Genomic DNA, 24,578 nt, shown 5'->3' with positions numbered 1-24,578 from the left:
TAGATTGCAATTGTTGTTTTTTGTAAGCACAATAATGATTTTTAAAACTCCATTTCTTGAATATATGAATACACTTCCATAAAGGTTGTTTCAGATTTAAAAAATGCTTTCAGGATGATATTTTCATAAGCAAGAAATGTTGTTCCGAAAGCATTTTAGCTCCCGGAAAAGGTCATTTTGAAAGCTTTTTATAGTTAATTAAATTTGATGAATGAAGAAAGAGATGAAGAAAAGAAAAAAATAAGGGAGAAGCTAGTACTTAACTTCATGCAAGAGGAATAAGGATTAGGTAGTGCAAGAATAGAGGGGCACGAGGAAGAAGGGGTCATCTTGAAAGGGAGGGGTGTCATTGTGGTGGGTTGTATGGGGAGATGTCATTGCATGCTGAGAGAAAGGAAAAGGAAGGTGTTGGGATTGAGAGACGAAAGGTGAAAATTTCATTAAAGGTATTGTTATATTTTAACTGAGTAATAGGGGTGCAGAATTCAACTTGGGGAGTGTAGGATCCAAGTCTTGAACGGACTAATTTTTTTGAGTTTGTGTCTGACTTGTGAAATCCATGGTTAAACGTCTTGGACCGTTGACTTAATAAAAAAAACTTTAAAAAAAATATTTTAACAAAACATAAATTTGTCAAATATTTGAGATTTGTTTTTTTTTAAATTTTTTTTTCCATGTTTTTAAGCTAAGATAGAAAATAAGAATGCATAGCAAAATATAAACATAATCATAAGGATTCAATTAAATATTAAACATTCAATTCTAAAGTATCAAACATTTACGAGACTAATATCTAATAAAAAAATATAAATATAAATTTTAAAAAACAAAACAATACCTACTGGTAATGTTTTTATTTATAAAATCAAAGTCAAAAATAATATTTGTTACTTTTTATAATATTTAATCTACAATATTTTTTACATTAATTATTTTTAGATTAAAAATATCTCTCATTAAAAAAATATATTGACAAATAATTTAAAAAAATAAATATTAATGATAATAATTATTTTTAAAAAATTATAAATTTAAAATAAATTTATTATAATTAATAAAATTAACTATTTTTTTAAATCTTAATAAATTAAATAATGGAGTCTTAAAGAAATAATGAGAGTAGAATTTAAGTATACCTTAAGGAAGAAGTATATACTTTATTTATTTATTTGCTTATTTCAATGTAGCAATTTGGTTGCTTTTAGTTTCCTTTAATAAAATATTGATTGGATTCACAAGAAAATTTCAACTTGGCAATTTACTCAGACGCTGACTAACAAAGTACTACTAGCAGACAAAAAACAAACTAAAAAAAGGAAAAGCTTATAGGTGGTAACGTGGCAGCATCCAACTGGCGAAGGCACGTTGTGACAAAACTTTGACGGCCAGCTCAACCTATACAAGCTCGTACCTCACTATCCCCAACGTAAAGTGGGACCCACTCAGCTTACCCAACTAAACTATGTGATTAAATAACTTAAGCAGAGACATTAAGGCGCACAATAATGACAGCGAAACAAGGGAAGGAAGGGATAATTGAGTGTGTGGTGTGTAGTGTGGCAGCTCCGTCAGCGTGAGATGGACGCCGCAGCAACAGGTTCGGAGCTGAACAAGTCCGGAAGCGGAGGTTCGGAGCGAAGTGAGGACAGCGGAGGAGGGATATTTGAGTACTCTGGCTGGGTTTATCACTTGGGAGTGAATTCCATTGGCCATGAGTACTGTCATCTCCGATTCCTCTTCATTAGGGGAAAGTATGTCTCCATGTACAAGCGTGATCCTCACGATAACCCTGGCCTCGTATGCTTCCTTTTACCTTTTTCACTTGATTGAGATATTACATACGAATGTTGATTATAAAATGTGATTGAGGTTTGCGCTGCGTCCGGTTTGCTCAAACTTTAATGAAGCAATTGGAAATAAAGATTGCACTAGCAGGATCGAAGGCTAATCGATAAAGTATTTAGCTAATTATCATCGGAAGGGATTTACGATTCAAGTCGATTTTGCGCAATTTTCGTCGAATACATTTTAGTTTCGTTTGTGCTGAAGGTACTGCAGAAACAATCTTAAGATTTGTGGTCCCAAAACCGAATCGTGATCAGAACTAATCTTGTTCAATTTTACCCACGTAGAGCAGATAGATAACCTTTTCAAGAAAGACTCAACTGGCAAGGTTAAAATATTAAACAGTTGAGCATAAGGGCCATGGCTCATTGGCGTTCCTTACATTTTTGTCTTTAAAAGAAAATATTTATTATTATAGATCATGAATGAGTTATATTTAATTGAGCATACATACTTGTTAGTTTCAATAATTTTTAAATGATTTTATTGCTTATTTTTTTAAATGTGGGTAATAGTGGCATTTCACTTACTAATTCTGCGTTTCTCCTTGGCCTTTGTTCTTTTATGATTTTATCTCGTTTTTTTTTTTTTTACAAGGAACTTTTATCTCTGTTTTTTCAACGATAAAATATAGTTAATGATAAAAGTTTTCTCCGTGCAGAAACCTATTAGGCAGGGAGTTGTAGGACCCACGCTAATGGTGGAGGAGCTAGGTCGTCGAAAGGTCAACAATGGGGTAAAATACTATTTGTGTTTATGAAATTAAACTGATTGTGCAGTTGTTTTAATGGAATATTCTCTGAGGTTTGACACATAATATCTTATGGTTTGAGTGTACTTGCATGTTTTGTTACGTTCTAAATTTGAAGAAAGCTAACTTTTTTCTGTTTTCTTTCCCAGGATCTTTATGTTTTACGGTTTTTCAATCGATTAGATGAGACCAAAAAGGGAGAGGTAAGTTATGTTTTTGTATTGTTTATTCCAATAATTGTTGATACTTGGTAGTTTATTGAAAATAATAACAAAAAAACATTTAGTGAAGTTCACCAACAGATATATATACTGCAAAACTGGTACGTGATAGACTCTGATACTATATTAGATTTCAACTTAATACCAATTAACATTTAGTGAAGTTGTCCAACAGATATATATGCTGCACTCCGAGAACTAAGACAGGCGATGTGGGACTTCCTAACACATAGTTTTTTCTTTTTCTAACTAATATTGATGTAAATTACTTTTCTCCCATTGCGTTTTTCAGGTTTAATGTTAGTGTAGTAATTCATTAATTTCCCAACAAGCAACAATTGCAAGAAATCCACTAGGGTCAGCCTAGTGGTAGGGAGGTTGGGTAGTTTGCATGCCATTCTAGGTCCAATTCTCACTGCCGTCATTGTACACACACAAATTGCAAGATCCCAAAACCATGAAGAGTGGCCTGCGCAGGGGTTCAGAACCTATTTGAAACACCTCGTGGCCTAGGCCAAGCCGATGCCTGAGTGGGAGAGGATTGATCGCACACCTTGTGATCTTACCAAAAAAGTGCCAAATCCCCCAGCATACAATTGAATGTATGGGGGAATCCAAAGCAGGAACTCTTGATAAAAGTAGTTCTTCAAGTTATTATTTTTCCTTCATAATAAATATTTTCAACTGGAGTTCCTTATTTGGAACTCCCCCTTCATTTCATTGTAAGCATTTGTTACCACACTTGTTGTGGGGAGTGTCATCAAAATGCTTAACCAAGTTCCCAGAATTAAACTTTATAACATAAACTGTCCCTTGAATTTTTGGCTTGAAAGGTTCAATGTAGTTTCTTGATTCAACAATTGCACTGGCATGCAAATTTATCTGCATCTGTGTCTGTATTTCGGAGCTTATTAATTTAGAATTTAATGAACCCCTACATGGCACGGCTATTATAATTTTTTTTCTTTCTTTTCAAGTATAACAGAAATGAGTTTCTTTTTCATGTGCATTTTCTTCAAGATTGCTTGCGCTACAGCTGGGGATGCCAGGGGATGGATGGAAGCATTTGATCAGGCCAAGCAACAGGTATGAAAAAACAATGTCAAGGTTATGTTTATAATGTGAGCATTGTGTTTATTATTGGTTTTAGTTATTTACTGTTACAACCCAAGCCTGATTGAGATTAAAAGTTTATTTCTGGGCAGGGAGTTTGGATTGGAGTTCTTACTATGAAATTTCAATCATAGCTTTCCCTTTTATGTGAAGAATACAGGAGTAGATGTTTGCTGTCTGAAAGAATTGGGATGTCATAAAGCGTATTTGACATAATTTGTGAATGATTTTAATTTACTGGAAATGCTCTTTGTAGGCTGAGTATGAGCTGTCAAGAGGAGTTAGTGCCAGAGAAAAACTAAACATGGAAGCCGAGTATGCTTCCCCCCTTTTGAAATGCACTTGTACATTCAAGTCTGATTGAATAACATTATTTGAATAGTCTTGTTGGCCATACTGATTAGTAGTGTTGTATTATACGTATTAGCAGGTGATTCCAATGCTTTTGGTCCTTGAAATCATCTGTCTTTTTCTTCTTTTTTCCCATTATTTTTTTCTTATAAAATCTTAGAAGAATAATAGTTTTACTTTTAAATACTTTCAAGACATACTGCTTATAGTTAGATATTACTGTTTATGTTATAGATATGTGAGTTTGTTTAATGAAAGACCTGCATAGTGGTTGTTGGAATCACCATTAGGTGTTCTGTTCTGTCTTAGAGGTTGTCCTTGTATTAGATGATTTGACACAAATTAATATATCATTGCTCTTTATGTTATGGAAGGATCAATCTTGAAGGACATCGACCTAGAGTGAGGCGATATGCCCATGGGTTGAGGAAGCTCATAAGAATTGGCCAAGGTACAAAACAAGTATGTTCAATAATATTCATCATGGAGTGCTTTTGAGGCGTTAACATGCTTAATTGATTTTATTGGGCTACATATTCTACATATCTACATGTTATGCATCTTAGGAGAGTACAATGGAGCATCTATTTTCTTTCCTATTTCAAAACCACAACAACAATGGCCTTATCTCGTTAGGGAGGCTGGCTACATGGATTACACAATGTCATTTGACTATGTTAAGGCCAAATTTTTAAGGATATTTTTCATCATGAGATCCATTTTAATAATTTTTTCTAATATCCTTCTTTGTCTCCTTGTATCCCTTTATTTATTCCATTGGTGCCTCCAGTAACCTTTGCACATGTCCAAACCACCGTAACTGATTCGATATGTGTCGTACCAATAACTCCTTGTATACAATCATTTTGTATCTTTCCTTTTTTGTGTGGCTACACATTCGTTTTAACATACTCATTTTTCCTACTCTAAACTTTTTTCTCTTGCTAGCCCTTTAACATTCACTACCAAAGTATAGATGGTCATATAACATTATGATAAAATGTCCCTTTGAGTTTGGTAGGTATTTTGTGGTCACAAATAACCCCTGATGCCTTTCTTTATTTTAACCACCCAACTTGTATCCCATTTGTGACATATTCATTAGTTTTTCCATCATTTTATAATATTGTATTATGAACCTTCGTGTAGGATCAAGGGCCTAGACACGAAAGACTTTTTCTTGCTACCTATAGTGAAGCAGGAAGATATTTGTCCTTGATAGAACCCCTCCTAGACTAACAGATTTTTTTTGAAATAGTTTCTTCCTTCCTTCCTCCAATCCAAGTCTTCCTTTTAAAATTCCTTCATAAGTTTAATCCCTATGTAGTTTATTCAATTCTGAACATCTTCCTTGTTCTTGTATATAGGAACCAAAATGTTCCTCCTCCACTCATTTGACATTTTCTTACATCTGAAAATCACATTAAATAACTTAGTCAAATGATACTCTGTCCTTCTTCATCCTTAATACATCTTGTGCAAGCTTAAATCTCTTGATTTCCTTTCCCTATTTTATGCAAGCTTAGATATCTTATGTTTTCCGTTCTGTCTCAAGATAGATAAAACTCCTTGAAAGCTTTGTATTGTGCCTCATTATCTCATTTCTAGTGGCTTCATACCTTGTCCAATTTTTCAGCATTGTTGTACCCATGTAAGGCCTTAAAACACCATTTTATTTCCTATTTCAAAAGGAGTCAAATTTTACAGTATTGATATGCATGAGATTTGTGGAGTGATAGTTGATGATTATAAATCAATGCTGGTAGTGTTTTTGCAAGGAATCACGTGTTTCTAATTTCTATAATTATGGTGGGGTTGCTGCATTAGCATTTTTTTATTATCTTATATGCTTCTCTCTTTTTATTACTAGTTAACTTACTCTTTCCTTTTCTTTCTGAAAGGCCCAGAGAAACTGTTACGACAATCATCAAAGTTGGCTATTAGGCCTGATGGGTTTGAAGGGGACAGTGGAGATGCAGTTGAAGCACATCAATGGAAATGCGTTCTTACTGTGGCTGGTATTTTTCTTCTGTCATGCACTATTTTGCAGCCTATTACAAGGCAGTGTTTTTATGCTCTGATAGCCTAATACCCTTTCCTTTTATGTGATTTCTTATGTTAATCTTGATAAAAAAAATTAATCCAAAGGATTCAAAACAGTAATAAAGACCCCCTTTTTTAGTAACTCTAGGTTATTGAGGATGTAACTAAAGGCCCTCTAATGGTAACATCTACTTCTGGGTTTGAATAGAGGATGATGATGTGGAGGCCAGATTGCCAGAGTCCTCTGGACTAATAATAGGACTGTATGGTAATCAAATAATGGTGTCGGGAGAAAATTTTGAAGGGTATAATCCCCAGGCCTTGTAGTCTGTTACTGTACAGAATTAGAAATATTATATTTATCAGGAAAAAGTAAAAGAGCGGTAAAAGAAACTCTACAAAGGAAGAGAATCATTGATTTATTTGGAGTAAAGCAACTTGAGTAGTGTTGTAAGCTTTGCCCTTTCTTTGCATGATTTGAATGTCAGACTGTTTTAATACAAACAATTATGCTTTTACCTATGGTTTTTCCTGCTTGTAATTCTTATTTATATTTGTCTCCATAGAGAAAATTATAGTTGAATCTATCCTTATACATCTAGATGTTTTTTGTTTGTGGTTTCAGGTATTAGAATTTTTGAAGATGTTTCTGATCACAAGGTTTCTGATTCTATCCTTATACAATTCACTTCTTTGGGCATGGGAGGAGCTGGGCAATACTGATTATTAACTTATTTCTTGAAAACTAGTTAGCTTTTCATTCATGTCGGTTATTCTAACATGAGTTGTAAGAGTATAATAATTGTCTCATTGCTGATTCATTTATTACCCGGCACTTGTTTCTCTGTGTTGATATGTGATTGTAAAGTGAGTTGCTTGATAGAGTTCTGCTGAGAGAGAAGAGAAAGCAAATGACATCACAAGGTTCTGATACACATACACACACATATAATTAGGACATGTCATACTAACTGCTAACTGAAAATACTAACAGCACAACAAAAAAGACTTGGAATAAATTGAACCGTAATAGCAACTTTATCCCTATCCTTGCTTCACACAAATTTCTTCTGGTGCATGGGTGTCTGTACCTCCATCTGTTACTTATAGTTATAGTTGTAACACTGGTTGCTAGTTATCAGGAACAATATTTTTAACTTATTTTAGTAAATCAAACAGACCTCATCACCAAAAACATAGGAATATTTTGATAGTGTCTAAGGAATTTAAAGGGATGGTAATCTATTTCAGGAGTTAGTCCATATGTGCAGCTGTTCTCCCTCACATATTCATTTCTGCTTTGAGATTCAAGTGCTTGGTTGGTCTGTCGAAATTCCAGTATTCCTTATCACTATTGAAGTTGTCACTGATTTAATTATAAAGGTGTTTTTGCCATTATGAGAGTCCAATTTTTTTGCTTCTAGAATGGTTAACATGTTTTCTTTTCTTCCTATTATGAATTTGTGGCTGACATTGAGAGTTTTTCAAGTAATGGTATATTGGTATCTGCTCATACCTGTACTAGTAATGCCATAATATTTTCACGTCTCCCTCAAAAAGAATGTTGGAAGAAATCATCAAGAGAGATCTCGTGTTAAAAAATGATATTTCTGAAACTTTGATTTTTAACTATGCTGAATGGCATCTCCTATGGTCCATGTAGTCAATCTCACCTAGTGGCATAAAACTTTCTTCTTCTTGTTTTTGTTGTAAAATCTGACCAGACACTTTTACGTGTATTGTTGCTCTTTATATGGTAAATGAAATGGCTATCATTTTGCCATTATGTTAATAAGAAAGTCCTGTCAATAAAAAACTTATGTTTATCTTTGTAACCCAAAACCTTTTATTTTCATAATAAATCATCTTGTTATTGATTCATTTGTTTTGTTAATATCTAAAATGTTTGTATATGCTTGCTGTATAGCTTCTCTCCTATTTTATGTTACATTTACAACAATTTAGATGGGTGCTTTAGTTCATTATGATAGGACAGATAAATAAGTATGATTTCTGCTTTGACTTTTTTTGTGCTTTGTAGAATGGTAAGGCTGTTCTTGCAAAGTCTGTTGGTGTTATTGATGCAACTGCAGATACGGTTTTTGAAGTGATTTTGAGCACTGAACAACAGAAAAGATATGAGTAAGTTTCCTATGAAAGGTGCTTGAGTGTCTTGATAACAAATTGGGGAAATTAGTCTCTTTTATGTTTATTTTTTGTAGGTGGGATACATTGATGTGTGACTTGGAGCTGATAGATTCATATGATGGACACTACGATGTTGTTTATGGGACATATGATTCTAAGTATCTATCTCGGTAATCTATTGATGTTAACCTTTTCAAAAACTATAACATTGTAACAACTGGATTGGTGTAATGATATGCTCTGTTTAGGAAAATTCATTATTGTGTGGATTTTTTCAATGATAGAGATTTCTCATTTGTGTGGACTTTTTCAGTCATAAAAAATTGCATGTCTGGCTAATTTGATTTTCCTATTGACTTTGGCTTTCATTATTCTAAATTCTTCATATTACACACGTGCTAACAAATTTGGGGTGTGTATGTGTGTTAGTGTAACATCCCGGATGAATCACACTAGAAAGAGAGACATTTAGAGGTTGTGTAGGGATGAAACTGTACAGTTGAGTATGATTTAATTGGTACTACTTATACCAACAAAATATATCTACTTTTCGGTAGCCTATCACTTAAGAACTCCACAATTAAACGTCCTTGATGCTTGGCTTGGAGTAGTTGTGGGTTGGATGATCCTCTGGGAAATTTCTCAGAAAGCGTGTGAATGAGAACAAAGTATGCTAAAAAGTCTCGTATTGGTTTTTGGGGATAGTTATTGGTCCTGAAAGCGATCAAAGTAGTGTATCGAGGTCTCAAAAAAGACTGCCTATGGAGGGTTCTGACCAACAAGGAGTTGAACGAAGTGTCACCATTTGAAGTGTCATAGTACGAGAGCCACCCAGAAGTTGACGATAAGGGGGGTTACAAATGTAACACCCCAATGAATCACACCGGAAATAAAGGAATCCAAAGACTATGCAGGTATGAGACTGTATAATTGAGGATGACTTAAAGAAATTAATTGGTACTACTTATACCAACAAGATACATTTACTTTTCGGTAGTCTATCACTTAAGAACTTCACAGTTAAACGTGCTTGACTTGCAGAAGTTGTGGGATGAGTGACCTTCTAGGTAGTTTCCCATAAAACTTGTGACTGAGGACAAAGCATGCTGAAAAATCTCGTGTTGGTTTGTGGGGACTGTCATTGATCCTAAAATCAACCGAAACAAATTGTCGAGGCCTTGGAAAAAGCTATTTACGGAGGGTTCTGACCAACAAGAAGTTGAGTGAAGTGTCGTAATGTGAGAGCCGCCAAGAAGTCGACAATAAGGGATGTTATAAATGTAATACCCCAATGAATCACACTGGAAAGAGAGGGATTTAGAGACTGTGCAAGTATGAGACTGTACAGTTGAGAAAAACTTAAAAGAATTAATTGATACTACTTATTTCAAAAAGATGTATCTACTTTTTGGTAACCTATCACTTAAGAACTCTACAGTTAAGGCAGAACTGATTGTTGAAGTCTCAGAAAGGACTATCTATGGAGAGTTTTGAATAACAAGGAGTTGAGTAAAATGTCACCGTATGAAATGTCGTAGTGTGAGAGTCGCCGAAAAGTCAACAATCAGAGATGGTAGAGTTTGTTAGTCCATTCTATAGTTTTTTTTTTTTGGACAGCAAAAGTATATTTTATAGATAAAAGTACCAGAGGTACTAAAGATACAAGATAGTTATAGTTTTAGATAGACTAATAGCTATAAAAAATCAGGCTATATATCAGTCTGATCAGTCCAGAATTCTCAACATCCAATACAACACCTTGCCCCATAGGTTTTTGTTTCCTAATTACAAAAACCATCTATTAGGTTGCTAGACCACTGATTATAGTGCGTAGAAAAATCTTTCTCCATAGCTCTGAGCCACGTCCAGTGCAAAAACATAGCATCCTCCAGCAGCTTGATTCCATTGAAGTGTGCATTCTGAAAAATGACCCCATTCCTATGCTTCCATATAGACCAAGTTAAGGCTATCCACCAAGTCTTCCATCTGTTATACCTCTGCAATCCTGGCTTCCCATGTACATGTTGCAAAAAGTGTTGTCTTGTGTTCATTGGAGACACCCCCAAGGATCTCACCCAAGTTTGAGATTCCCACCATAGAGGTAGTATTTTATTGCATTCAAAAAATATGTGGGATGCATCCTCCTCCCTAATTCTGCAGAATGGACAGAGGGTATCTTCCAGCACCACTTGTCTTCTATGCAGGTTCGACTTAGTCGGTAGTCGATCTCTAATTAGCCTCCAAGCAAAGATTGATGCCTTTGCAGGAATCTTTAGTTTCCATAAATCTTGAAATGCTCCATGCTGATCTTCACCCTCTAAATGACCTTGCAGCAATTTATATACACTCCTTGTCGAATAAAGTCCATTAGGCTCATGTTTCCATACCCAGCTATCAGGTACTTGTTGTTGAATTACCAGCTGTGAGAGCTCCCTCATGAATTCGTATGCAGAGTCAGCTTCATTATCAAATAATTGCCTTCTCCAGGTCAGATTCCATTCCCAGGATGTATCAGAAAAACTTCCCACTTGCTGGATGAGGTTGTGTTGCTGTCTAGATATCTGATACAGCCTTGGAAATTTCTGCATTAATGCAACTCCTTCACCATTCCAGCAATCTTCCCAAAATTTGATTTTATCACCCGACCCCACATTCCATGATAATCCAGATTGCATCACATTATTCAACTGCTGTTCCTGTGTGACCACCATTAGATCCTGCCACCACAATGACTCATTAGTGCCTCTTTTACCTTCAGCCAATGCTCTCCACCCGCCATACTTAGACTCCAATATTCTTACCCACAACTCTCTTTCTTGGTGAATCATATCCCACTTCCACTTTCCGAGTAATGCTTTGTTGAAGTTACGGACATCTTTTATCCCCAAGCCCCCTTTTTCTTTTGGGAGGCAAACTGAATCCCATTTCACCCATGCAATCTTCCTTTGATCCAAACCTCCACCCCATAAAAACCTGCGCTGAATTGTGATTAGTTTTTCTGCTACTTTGCTAGGCAACCTGAAAAAAGAAAGAAAATAAATTGGGATAGATGATAGTGTGGATTCTATAGTTATTAGTGATGAAATTTTAGTTGCCCAATAACTACAGTTTCATGACATCTCTGTCTTCTATCCCATGGCCTTATTAATTATTGGTTTCATCAATGAGCATAAAGCAAGTTTTACTCAAATTATTGTTACTTAATCATGTTTTACCTTTTATAATGTTCATTGAATTGCCTTTTAACCCAGGTGGCACTCAAAGCAGGATTTTGTCTTCTCTAGGCAATGGTTTCGGGGACAAGATGGAACATATAGTAAGATTGTGGTTATTATGATCTGCTTGGAACTTTTTGTCATGGTCAAGAATTAGTTCATTTACTTACATTGCTAGTATTGTGTACTTCATTTACTTGTTGAAGACTGAAATTTTTACATAATACTTATCAAACAAAAATAATGCTTCAGATTAAATAATACTTATCCATATTTTTTAATTATGCAAACATATTGTATTTTTTTAATACAGAAGTTTGTTATTGTTATGGTAGTTGTAACCTTGATTTATATAAGCATCATGTTGTATTTCAACTTACTCAGACAATATATGCTGAAATATTCTATGTGTTTAATTCATGCAGCTATCTTGCAATTTCCAGCTATACATAAGAAAAAGCCTCAAAGATCTGGATATCGACGTGCAAAAGTTAATCGTAAGATAGCAATTTTGTGTTAAATCCTAGGAATTGACTAGTGATGCTTGGTGGTATTTACTATTTTGTGGTATCCACATTAATTTCACCCAATGGTGGAGAGTGTATTGAGAAGAGTGTGTTGATTTCTCTTTGATGGGAACTATAACTCTTCTTTTAATTTCAGAACTCTGGCAACTGATTAGAAGAAAGAAAATATGACCACTGATTTTTGTATTTTTATCCATTGACTAATTTTATCTCTGTATGTGTTGTATTTTGGCTTTAGCATCTTCATGGGAGATTAGAAATTTGAACACATCTATGGCATCAAATAGCCCAAGATGTTTAGTGACCCACACTTTAGAGATACACTCTACGTCCTGGTGTCGATGGAAGAAGAACAAGAGCTCAAAATTTGAGAGGAGCATTCCATATGCACTATTGTGCCAAGTGTCAGGTTAAGTATTTTTAGTATTGTACTACATCTAGGTAGTTTAAATTGACCACTTTTTGGTGAAGTTCTCAAGTCTTGCTCGAATTATGTTCTTATTTGGAGTGAATACCATTCCAGAGGCATTTAATATATTTTGCTAAATAATGTTTCAGGTCTGAAGGAATACATTGCAGCCAATCCTGCACTCCACCATGAAAATGCCACCACAATTGTTCATTCCAAATTGTCTGATGCTTCTATTTCTAGTGCTGAATATGAGGATGAAATGCAGGATGAGTTTTATGATGCAATTACTGCTGATTCGTCAACATCAGATGAAGAAAGTGATGATGATCAGAAGCTTGTTCTGCAGGTTTTCCTGATTCTACCTATCTGTTATAAAAATAGTGTACAATAGAAATGAGTGTGCATTCGTGTGACTGAGTTGAAATGATGAAAAGATTTTCATTTTGTTAAGTTCCATAGTTTAATCACCTTATCCAATTTATCAGGAGGCAAGAGTCAAACTAAAGAATATTTCATGGGCAATCACAACCTTGGCTTTGATGCGAACTGCAGGTCAGCTTTTTCTTTGCTTCTTGTTATTTGGTGGGGGGAAATGAGGTGAAGCGACAATAACTTTCTCTTTGATGTTCTACTTATTTGGGCTATCCGATAATTCCAATAAACATTTGCTTATTCAGCATGAACTTTGATCACTCCTCAAACACTAAGAAAGGACTCAAAAACACCTTTAGAAGAGTAAATTTTATGTACTCCTGCAGTACTTACTCCTTTGACAATTATTATTCTTAGTTAAACAGTTTTCTCTTATTTTTATCTCAAAAAATTAAAATAGAAAAGAAAAATACATGCCACACTTCATGATTTTCATGGCAGGAGTTCGTCGGCTCAGAGGGCTGAAATTTTTTTCCTTTAACAGGTCAAGAAAAATTGATCAGCCCACAAGAACTTTGAACAATACTTTAAAATTTTGCTAATAATATGAAGTATAAAAATATTTGTTAGAACTCCATAAAATAATATTTGTTAGAATTAAAATAACTTGTTATTAATTGAAAAAAATATTCTGCAAAAACAACACAAGGCTTGCTGGTGTTTGCACTCTAAATTTCCCTCAAGAACTCTATATATAACAGTTATACTATACTTGTTTCAAATGTACTAGGTGGTGTATTGATTTTATTGCCTGTCCACACTCTTGTGGTTATGGGTTCAAGTCTAGGAATTAACATTTTTTGCATTTCCTAAATGTTCAGTGTCAAGTTAATGTAGGGGCCTATATCACAAATTTGATAAATATGAGGACCAAAATTGAGCAATCAAAAGTAGGACCTCTGTCAATGCCTCTTGTCATCACTTCAACTCCATGCCACCACAATCATGTTGTAGGGAACTAAAATCACCCAAGTACTATACATAGGGACTAAAAGTGTAATTAAGCCTACTACTTAGATATATACCCATTCACTTACTTTATCAACAGCTTTAGCTTTTGAAGGAGTTGATTTATGACTTGATATCAAAGCCTTTATATCCATGCAAGTAGTCTAGAGTTCAATCCTTGTTTCCCCCAACCTTCTATATTTTTTTAGTAAATTTTAGCAAAAGGTGGGTTAGGCTTTTAAAGAGTGTGTGTGAGAGGATATTTTAGATATAAAATTATTCATGTGCTTTCACTTTACAGCTTAAGCTTTTTTTTTTTTACAGGAAAGTTATATTATTTCGTTAACAATTTGTGAAACAATACATGAGGGAATATAATCAAAGATACGAGAGTTAGCATAAAATCTTGATGCCCTTGCAAGGTTGTGAGCAACATGATTAACTTGCCTCTTTACAAAACTCACTCTAGAGTTTGGAATTGATGAAAGAAGATCTCTACAACTATTCAAGATAACATGGAAATCAGTTGAGCCCTTAGTGTCAGCTTGAAAACTATCCACAGATGCTTTTCAATCCGTTTCTATAACAACATTTGAAAGATCTAGTCTCTTTATCCAAAGAATGCCTAAGTGTAAAGCCCAAGCTTCTGCCTCATTTTGGAGTAGGAGTACCACTAACAGTGTTGGTCATTGTCTTGACAAAGTTCCCATTGCAATCTCTTAAAGCACATACCTAAGCCAAAAGAATTAGAATCTGCAAAAAGACAGCTTAAGCTTTTGGAGAGTTAGTTCATGATAATACCTGCACAGTACAATTTATGTATCTAATCTACAAGAGTAAAAGAAAACTGGTAGTGGTAAAAATGAATAAAGCATTATTTCTCTTGTAAGTAACTTGTTTCAGTTACATATAACTTCTTAATTTCATTCAGAATTATAATCTAATCTATTTGGTTATTGAACACAGCTCCCGATCTAACTGAAGAATTGGATCCTCATGTAACTCATATCACAATTCCAAGTGACTTGCATGGTTCTTTGCGCAAAGGAAATGATGACAATGACACAAACTGTTGGGCTTCTCCTAGCGGAAAAGGATTTATGATTAGAGGAAAGAATTATCTTAAAGATAGTTCTAAGGTTAGTTGACTATTTAAGTCCTTTGATTCTAGAGTAAAAGGGCAACAAATCTTTTCTTTAATTTGAACAATGAGCAATGCTGCAGTGGTGTGCATATGCTTCAATGTCCTTCAAGTTTCCCCTTATTCAAGTCCCTGCAATGGGGGGATATTAGGGGTTTTGGGCATTATTGAAGAGACTAGAGGTTGTGAAATGTTTGAGTGCTTAACCCACTCAGCTGATCTATATTTATATAGACTTAGGGAGTAAATACAATGTGAAATTTGCAAGAATATTAATGAAGTTCTAGTACCTATGTACATGCATGTGAATTCCTAGATACATGAATATATGACTAACTAGGTACATTAATAACTATTCTTTATTGGAGCAAGTACCCATGCAATTTGTGGATCAAGTATCCATACAATGTGTGTAATTCCAACACTCCCCCTCAAGCTGGAGCATATAAGTCAAATGCTTCAAGCTTGGAACAAATATTTTGAATTCTTGGTCCCCTTAGAGATTTTGTAAAGATGTCTGCTAGTTGATCATTAGAACTAACGAATTCAGTAATAACTTCCCAACCAATCTCCAATATCTTTCAGGATCAGAATAAGGCTCCCCCTGATTGGGTAGCAATTTTTGATTTGAATCCATGGGACTATCAATTGGTCTACAATCTGACATACCAGTTTCTTTAAGTATGTCTAACGCATACTTCCTTTGTGAGATGTAATCCCATCTTTTGACTGAGCAACATCAATTCCAAGAAAATATTTAAGTTTTCTCAAATCCTTAGTCTGAAAATGACTAAATAAATGTTCCTTCAGTTGAGCAATTTTTTCTTGGTCATTTCCTGTGATGACTATATCATCTACATAGACCACCAAGTAAACACATCTACTCGATGAGGTATGACAATAAAAAACTGAATGGTTTGCTTCACTTCGTTTCATCCCAAAAGCTTGAACAACTGAACTGAATTTTTCAAACCAAGCTCGTGGGGATTGCTTGAGTCCATAAAGAGACCTCCGAAGTTTGCAAACCAAGCTAGACTCCCCCTGAGCAACAAATCCCGGTGGTTGTTCCATATAAATTTCTTCTTCTAATTTTCCATGTAGGAATGCATTTTTAATATCCAACTGATACAGTGGCCAATGACGGATGACAGCTATGGCAAGAAAGAGTCGAACAGAAGTAATTTTAGCCACAAGGGAGAAAGTATCTCCATAATCTAGGCCATAAATCTGGGTATAACCTTTGGTTACCAATCAAGCTTTGAGGCGATCAATCTGTCCATTGGCCCCAACTTTTATAGCATATACCCACCGACAATCAGCAGGTTTCTTGCCTGGGGGAAGAGGAACCAGCTCTCGAGTACCATTATGCTCCAAAGCCTGCATTTCATCAATCATGGCTTGTCGCCATCCCGGATGATCAAGTGCTTCACAAAGATTTTTAGGAAGAGAAACAGAAGATAAAGAGGAAACAAAAGAATGGTACGAAGAAGAAAGACGATGATAACTTACGAAGTTATAAATAGGATAAGGATTACGTGTAGACCGAGTACCTTTCCTAAGAGCAATGGGCAAGTCAAGATTCTCTTCGGGTAGGTCCATGGTCGGGTTGTCTGCTGGAGTAGGACATGATTCAGCTGGTCTTTCATTACCTTCAAGTTCTACGTCAGGAATTCGAGGACGACGTCAATATATGATGGGTGATCTTTGAGTCTGCTCAAGTGGAAGATTGTTAGGAATATCTATGGTAGAATCTACAGTTGACTCTGATTCCTGCAACGAAGGTGATGGACCAAGATAGGGAATAGGAAAAACTTCTTGAAGAGTATTTGACTCAACCATGGAGGGAGCAAAGTATGGTTTTTCTTCAAAAAAAGTTACCTCTGCAGAGATATAATAACGATTGTGAACAGGAGAGTAACATCGATAACCTTTCTGTAACCTGGAATATCCAAGGAAAACACATTTGATGGCTCGAGCAGCAAGCTTATCAAGACCTGGAGACAAGTTATGAACAAAACAGGTGCATCCAAAAATACGTGGATTAACATGAAACAACGGTTCTTTAGGAAACAAAATGGAATGTGGTATTTTATTTTTAATAGAGGAAGAAGGCATCTGATTTATCCAAAAACAAGCTGCCAAAACTGCATCACCCCAATGCCTGACATGTACATTGGCATGAAGTAATAATGTTCGAGCAATCTCAACTAGATGCCTATTCTTCCTTTCGGCAATGCCATTCTGTTGAGGAGTATGAGGACAAGAGGACTGATGGAGAATGCCCTGCGCTGACAAAAAAGAAGAAATAGCAAAAAAAAAAGTATTCTTTCGCATTATCACTCCTAAGGATCTTAATTGTCTTACCAAATTGAGTTTTAATTTCATCAACAAAAGAAGTGAGAATGGAAAAAATTTCAGATTGTTCTTTCATTAAGAAAACCCAAGTGCATCGAGAAAATTCATCAATGAAAGTAATGAAATATCTATAACCCATAGACGAAACACGACTAGGACCCCATATGTCAGAGTAAATAACCGAAAAAGGGGAATCAACACGACTTTCAACATGCCCAAAAGAAGAACGGACATGCTTTCCTAGTTGACATGACTCACAAAATAGGTCCTTTATTTTTTCAAAACTCGGAACCATTATTTTTAATTTAGATAAATGTGGGTGTCCCAAACGTTCATGAAGGAGCTTTGGTGATGTGGCAGCACTGTAAACCCAAGAAAGATTAGGCTTGAGGTAGTAAAGACCATGAGATTCATGTCCTACGCCAATCATCCGACCCGTACCACGTTCCTATATGACAAAGGAGTTAACATCAAATGTTACCGAACAATTATGAGAATAAGGAAGCTGACTAAGAGATATTATATTGAAAGGACAACCAGGTATGAGCAACACAGAGTTTAAAGACAAAGAAGAAGTGGGTGATACATGACCGATTCCTGTTGCTGCAACTCTAGAACCATTGGCTAAAGTAATGAAATGAGGAATTTTAGGAGGAGAGAGGGATGAAAATAAAGAACTATTACCAGCAATGTGATCAGAAGCACCTGAATCAATTATCCATGGACTTTGATTATTACCAAATTGGGAAATGTAGGCAGTGGAGTTATGACCACTTATAGTAGATGATGTTAGAGATTCCTTGGCAGCTTTTATCTGGAGATACTCTTCATAGTCAGCCTTCGAAAACTTTATCTCAGATGTTTCAGACTTTGAAATATTCACCGATTATTCGGGTAATCCGTGAATAGAATAACAAGTGTCTTGTGTGTGGCCCACTCTCTTACAGTAAGAACATTGCGGGTGACCTCCTCTTCCAGCTCGTCCTCCTTGGTTCCACGACCACCTCGTCCCCCTCAATTAGATACCATGGCAGAAGTTTCAATACTGTCAACTGAATTTCCTCCTATTTGGAGTGTTAGATATTGAGGTTGGACAAAGGGACAAAGACGGGACTTTAGGTTCTACTGATCAGATGCATAAACCTTTAAAGAACAAACAACCTGACTCTGATACCATATTGAAGAGACTAGAGGTTGTGAAATATTTGAGTGCTTAACCCACTCAGCTGATCTATATTTATATAGACTTGGGGAGTAAATACAATGTGAAATTTACAAGAATATTAATGAAGTTCTAGTACCTATGTACATGCATTTGAATTCCTAGATACATGAATATGTGACTAACTAGGTACATTAATAACTATTCTTTATTGGAACATATACCCATGCAATGTGTGGAACAAGTACTCATACAATGTGTGTAATTCCAACAGGCATATTGATCATTTGAATTTTGAACTGCCACTTTTTTTTTGCAAATTCAGAAGTCAATATTTCTCAATTGTAGAACTGCATTATTTTCAGCAAAGATCTCAATCTACTTTTGCATAATTATGAAGTATGTGTTACTTTATTTTGTTTTGGCTGAATGCGATAGGAAACTAAAAAGAAAGGAATTAATTCTTTCATTAATGAAAGAAAATTACATCCAGTTCACTACTGATTGCATGTCACCAGAGCCTCTGCTCCTACCAGAGAAAGACCCTACTCCCCCTCTCTGAAGTCACAATTCGCAAGCCTTCTCTCTCTCTCCCCTCTTTACCCTAAAATCCAGCAGTCCTAACAGAATTGTCATCACTTAACTAACTGCCGCGCTGGCGGTGTGAAGCTTCTTCCTTCTAGTATATACTTCCCGTTTGGTGGGATTGATCCCTCGCATCAGATTTTATGGGTAATTCAAATTGTCATGGGCATGAAATTTGTTATGCAGGTAGTTGGAGGAGATCCTCTTCTCAAGCTTGTAGCAGTTGATTGGTTTACAGTTGATAAATCCGCGGATAGAATTGCCCTTCACCCTAAATGTTTGGTTCAGGTAATATCAATTTTCAACGTTTTATATTTTTTAATATTCGTATTGATTAATGTAAATTAGGGTCGGGGGAAAGATGCTCAGTTTGCTCTGGACATGTTAATTAAGAAAACTTAAAAAGTTTGAAAATTTCTGAATGTTATTTTATTCTGACATGTACAAGGTTTTTCAATATATATAAGTCTACATATTTGTTTTCCTAAAAGTATTCTTAATAATGGCAAAACTGTATATCAGTCCTCACTTACAATAATTAAAAGATTACACTACAAATAATGTGGACTGTTGGAACAGAAAATGGTTTTGCTAAATCGTCAATTAACTCAAGCTTTTAAGTTCTCATGTTATTACTTCTGCACATGTTAGATTTGTTGGAAATGAAATACAAGATAAACGACATATATATAAAGCTTCATTGAATCATCATGCCAGTGGAGCTTTATACATCATCGTTCAGTTTGTCATTGTTTTGTATAAAATTTGTTGACACTGAGTTTCTAAGATTATTTTGGTATAGTTTTGCAGTTTTTGCCATTTAGTAAACATATCATATATCTCCTATATGGTTGTGCTTCTTTGTTTATCCTTGGCTACTCTTTTGTTTATCAAACCTTCTCATTTTTCCCTGCTGCTATTTGAGGTGGTTCTAGATCATTTTATTTTCCAGAAAGCCATATATTTTCTGCAAATTTCTAAATAACGTTGTTGCTGTTTAGTACATGCCAAAGCTTACGTGCTTGAAATTATTTATGTATTTTATCTTGATATTCTGGAAGCCATAAGTGGAGATATTGAGATTGTCAATTTCTTATATCATTATACTGTCTAATATTTTCCTTTTGTACATCAGTCAGAAGCTGGGAAAACGCTTCCATTTATCCTTGTCATTAATCTCCAGGTATGGATGTCAGGATGTTACTGTTTTTGTTTTTGACACACAAATTAGGGAAAATTAAGGTTATTAAATGTGTGAATGTTAGAGATTCAACATTGACTAGTGAATAGTGTTATAGTCAAAATAGTATATATAAATGGGAGGTAAACCTCACCTCACCAGTTAACTTTTGGAGTAGAATTAGGTTCAAACCCAAATTGTAAGATGATACCAAAACTTTTATTGAATAACCAACAAACATCCAGTCTTGTAAATTTCACACTCGAGATGCTCAGTCCTTGGCGTGAAAGGGTGTGTTGAAAATCTCACATTAACTAATGATATGACAAAAATAGTGTTATGTAAATATGGGACAACCCTCACCTTATGGGTTAGCTTTTGGGGTTGAGTTATGTCCAAACCAAATTTGTAAGGGTGAATGGTTAAAAACTATTCATAGGTCCTTGATTATCAAATGATTCTTTGAAATGGTATTGAAGCATAGTTGGCCGCCTGGATGCTACTCTCCATTTTATAATGACAATTCTATCAAAGTATTTAGTCTGAAGTAATTGTTTACCAAGTTTCAAGCTCCCTGAGCTTTAATCTAAGTGGTCATGTTGCAATTTGCTTCTTTTTTTTAATAAGAGTTCACATTTCACAAAGAGAAATTAAAGAAGTATAAAAAGAAAAGAAATCCTCTGAAAACAATTAAGAAGGACAAATTTATGTTTGATCCTTGCCTTACGTTTAACATTATTGACCAAGTGATTCTTCAGCTTGTCTCAACTCTCATCCTCTTTCTGGTTATACCTAGTTTGGAAAAGTCTACAGTCGGCCTTATTGCTTTTGAGATTGAATAAAGAATTTAGTAACTTTACTACTAGTACAGTGTCTAGGCTACCAACTTTGTCCAAGGAAGAATTGAGTAACTTCACTGGCTTTCTTTTTTAACTTACGAAGCATAAATGTGTTGCTCAAAGCTGAAAAGTTATTTGATTAAAATCATGAATACTCTGTAATATGTATATAGATAAAAGTGTTACATCAGAGAATTTTTTATGCCACAAGTTTCTCAATATAGACTTCTTTTTTGTTTGTCATCAAATTCAGGTTCCTGCTAAACCAAACTACAGTCTGGTTCTATATTATGCAGCTGACAGACCGATAAATAAAAATTCTCTGTTAGCTAAGTTTGTTGATGGAAGTGATGCATTTCGGGACTCAAGATTCAAACTTATTCCAAGTATAGTTGAGGTGTGTGATCCTCAATGAAGTGTTATATATGCCCTATTTGATGACTGATAGCATTTGTCAGTTGATAGTTTTCAATTGATACAGGGATATTGGATGGTCAAGAGAGCTGTAGGAACCAAAGCTTGCCTCTTAGGAAAAGCTGTGACTTGTAAATACTTTAGACAAGATAATTTTTTGGAGGTAATGTGCTTCCTTAGCGTTTTTTCCCATTTGACTACTCGGGTTAGATGATGATAATTGATTTAGTTCTGTATTATTGGAACATCAAGTTAAGAAGTAAACCTTGTTTCTGTTGATCCTCAAATGTAATGGAAAAAACTTTTGAAGTGAAGTCTCTGCCTTATTCTGAAATTTTAATTTTAATTTTGTTGGTTGGTGAAGATTCCCAATTCATTATTTTGAAATCGTATGCAATAATATGCTAATTTTTTTTTTTATCAGCAATAATATGCTAATTGGTTGAAGAATTGAGCTTCAGTATTCATGTAATTTGCTGCCATTTTCATGTTGTCTGGTTAATTACACTTTCATGGTAATTTTCGGTATTATACAGATTGACGTGGACATTGGATCATCTTCTGTAGCAAGGAGTGTCATTGGCCTTGTCCTGGGATATGTTACAAGTTTAGTTGTTGACCTTGCAATTTTGATACAGGTTTGTGCCTTTCTGTTCATAAAATTTCTGGACAAACTATCCTCTTATAGTGTCATCTTTCTTTGTTCCTTTTGGTGTAGACTTGATTTTTTGCAAGAATAATGATTAAGCTATGATTTTATGTACTCTGCTATTTATGCAATTCTCAGGTGAATTTGGTTGGGGAGGGATGCTCTTAAGTTGAAGGGTGTCTTTCTTACTTTTATTATGGGATAAGATTTGGTTTATGGTTCTATTTCGTGTCATACTCATGTTTGTTTAAAGGAAAATTTTGTTAAGAATGTGCTAAGGGATTAGACTTCTTATCCTCTCAAGTGGATTTTCTCTCTTTCTAAAGTATATTATTCTTTTGTCACTGTCACATACACACAGGCATACAACTTTTGATTCGTGCTAAAGATGGCTTAACCCTTTTAAAAAACTCATACACTATTAGTCACATATAAGGAAAAACTGAGAGAAAGAGGTTTGCAAAACTGGATATTTCTACTATGGAAAAGTGGTGATCTGATAATATTAACATCCCTTTCAAATGAAATAAGCAACTGAGGAAAATCGTTCGTCAATTTCTACAGGTTTCTTTTTATTAGGAATAGTGAAGGAATAAACTCTAGGATTCTTTTACATCAACTGCTAGTGCATCAACTTGTGCATCTCAATTCTCAAGTAGTTCAGATATTAACTGATGCTATACTTGCAGGCAAACGAAGAGGTGGAGCTGCCGGAGTACATTCTTGGAACTGTTCGATTAAACCGTTTGAAACTTGAATCTGCTGTACCATTGGAGGTTTAAGGTGTTCTGCCAGAAATATTAAATCACCTGGTTTCATTCCATTATTATGACTAAATTTACACGGGATTCAAATAAGAAATGATGAGTAAATTTTCTGAGATACTTCTGTTTCTGTTTCTTTTCCTTTTTCTCGTGCCTCTCATCCAAGTTTGATTCCTCTGATAAGTTAACCAGATTCTTAATAGGTGATAAGGTTGAGTAGGCCATTATTTCTTCTAGAAGGAACGAAAAGCAATACTTTTGCTGCTAAGCATCTGAAAACCTATTCCCTTCGCTATATTTATTTATTACAATCAGAATTAGGAATCCTTCTCTCGCTAAATGTGTCTGTGTTAAGCTTGAAATTGTATGGTTTAAAACTAACCTTTTCTCTCCATTTAATAACTCATAGTTAACATTTGTTTTGGAGAGTAAAAACCTATTAATTACGGCTAAGGAACCCTACACGAGCATGTTATTTATTGATAAAATGCACTTCCTCCCCTACTTCCGAGATGCCTTTTTTCCTTGATCCAAAACATTTTCCTTTTTGAACTAGATCAACAGGACTTCCTATAATAAGATTTTTACACCAAAAATAGAAGTTAATTTCCTTTTTAAAAAAATTTAGGATAAAAACGATAGGTGTATGGTTGACCAAAAAGAAAAAAAGAAAGATAAAGAGGGCTTCTCTTGGGTTGATTTCCCTTCCAAGCTAGAAAACAAAAAGATTTATCGATTGGTACAAAATGGTAGAAGATAAAAAGAATGTAGTGAAAATTATATGCTTATCACGAAATCAGTGAAAAGTGAAGGAGTTAATTTTGTTATTTATTGACAGGATAGCAACGACCAAGTTGAAAGAAAAATTAAAGGAATTGAAAAATGTTTAATTAGGATGATGTAATTAACTAGTTACAACACTAGATTTGAGTTTTCAACCTATTTTATCACGAAAATAATTTACTAATATCATAATAAAAAATTAAAGGAGAAAAAATAGAAATGCATATTTTTTTATTATTTAAGATTTTTGTTTCCAAAACTATGCTTGATTGACTTTTTTTCTTCATAATAATTTTCCTAAGCTTTGTAATCTTTTGTTAATCACTTCTAAGACATAAATCCTAGTTTAATTGTACTGTAGTTAGATATAAAGTTTAGGTTTAGCCACCATCTTAACTTTGACTTGATTTTTAATAAGGTTTATAGCTCAATATTTTTACTAGATCATGAATCCTTGCAAATGCTTCCAAGTCTTTATCGTTTTGTCAGGTACAAGGTCATTTTAGCACTTGCAAGTCATGGACAGAGCTCCAAATACAGGGGGTCCTCTTTTAAAAAGGAAATCAGGAAACTTATTATTTTGTGCCCTAGATTTTATAAGTTAAAAAAGAATGAGCAATTTTCAATAATATCTGTTGAGGTTTTGTGTAGTTATATAAGCACTTTCTATTTTTTTTAACCATTACTCTTGTCTCTCTTA

At 34.7% G+C, this 24,578-nt stretch overlaps 1 protein-coding gene across 1 annotated transcript; it reads left to right on the top strand.

Moving 5' to 3' along the window:
- Positions 1-1,490: 1,490 nt before the first annotated feature.
- On the top strand, positions 1,491-23,283 carry LOC114391410 (protein ENHANCED DISEASE RESISTANCE 2-like). The gene is made up of 22 exons (XM_028352414.1): positions 1,491-1,797; positions 2,507-2,581; positions 2,746-2,799; positions 3,838-3,903; positions 4,187-4,245; positions 4,656-4,732; positions 6,183-6,299; positions 6,950-6,984; positions 8,366-8,466; positions 8,547-8,642; positions 11,724-11,788; positions 12,113-12,184; positions 12,453-12,623; positions 12,773-12,972; positions 13,112-13,178; positions 14,973-15,145; positions 19,436-19,537; positions 20,385-20,432; positions 21,522-21,665; positions 21,750-21,845; positions 22,219-22,320; positions 23,021-23,283. The coding sequence occupies exons 1-22, from the start codon at positions 1,579-1,581 to the stop codon at positions 23,111-23,113; spliced, it is 2,232 nt and encodes a 743-aa protein (XP_028208215.1). The 5' UTR covers positions 1,491-1,578; the 3' UTR covers positions 23,114-23,283.
- Positions 23,284-24,578: the final 1,295 nt, after the last annotated feature.

The sequence above is a fragment of the Glycine soja genome, chromosome 17, assembly GCF_004193775.1.
Source record: "Glycine soja cultivar W05 chromosome 17, ASM419377v2, whole genome shotgun sequence".
Classification (NCBI taxonomy): domain Eukaryota; kingdom Viridiplantae; phylum Streptophyta; class Magnoliopsida; order Fabales; family Fabaceae; genus Glycine; species Glycine soja.
This window is presented reverse-complemented; position numbering and strand designations above follow the sequence as displayed.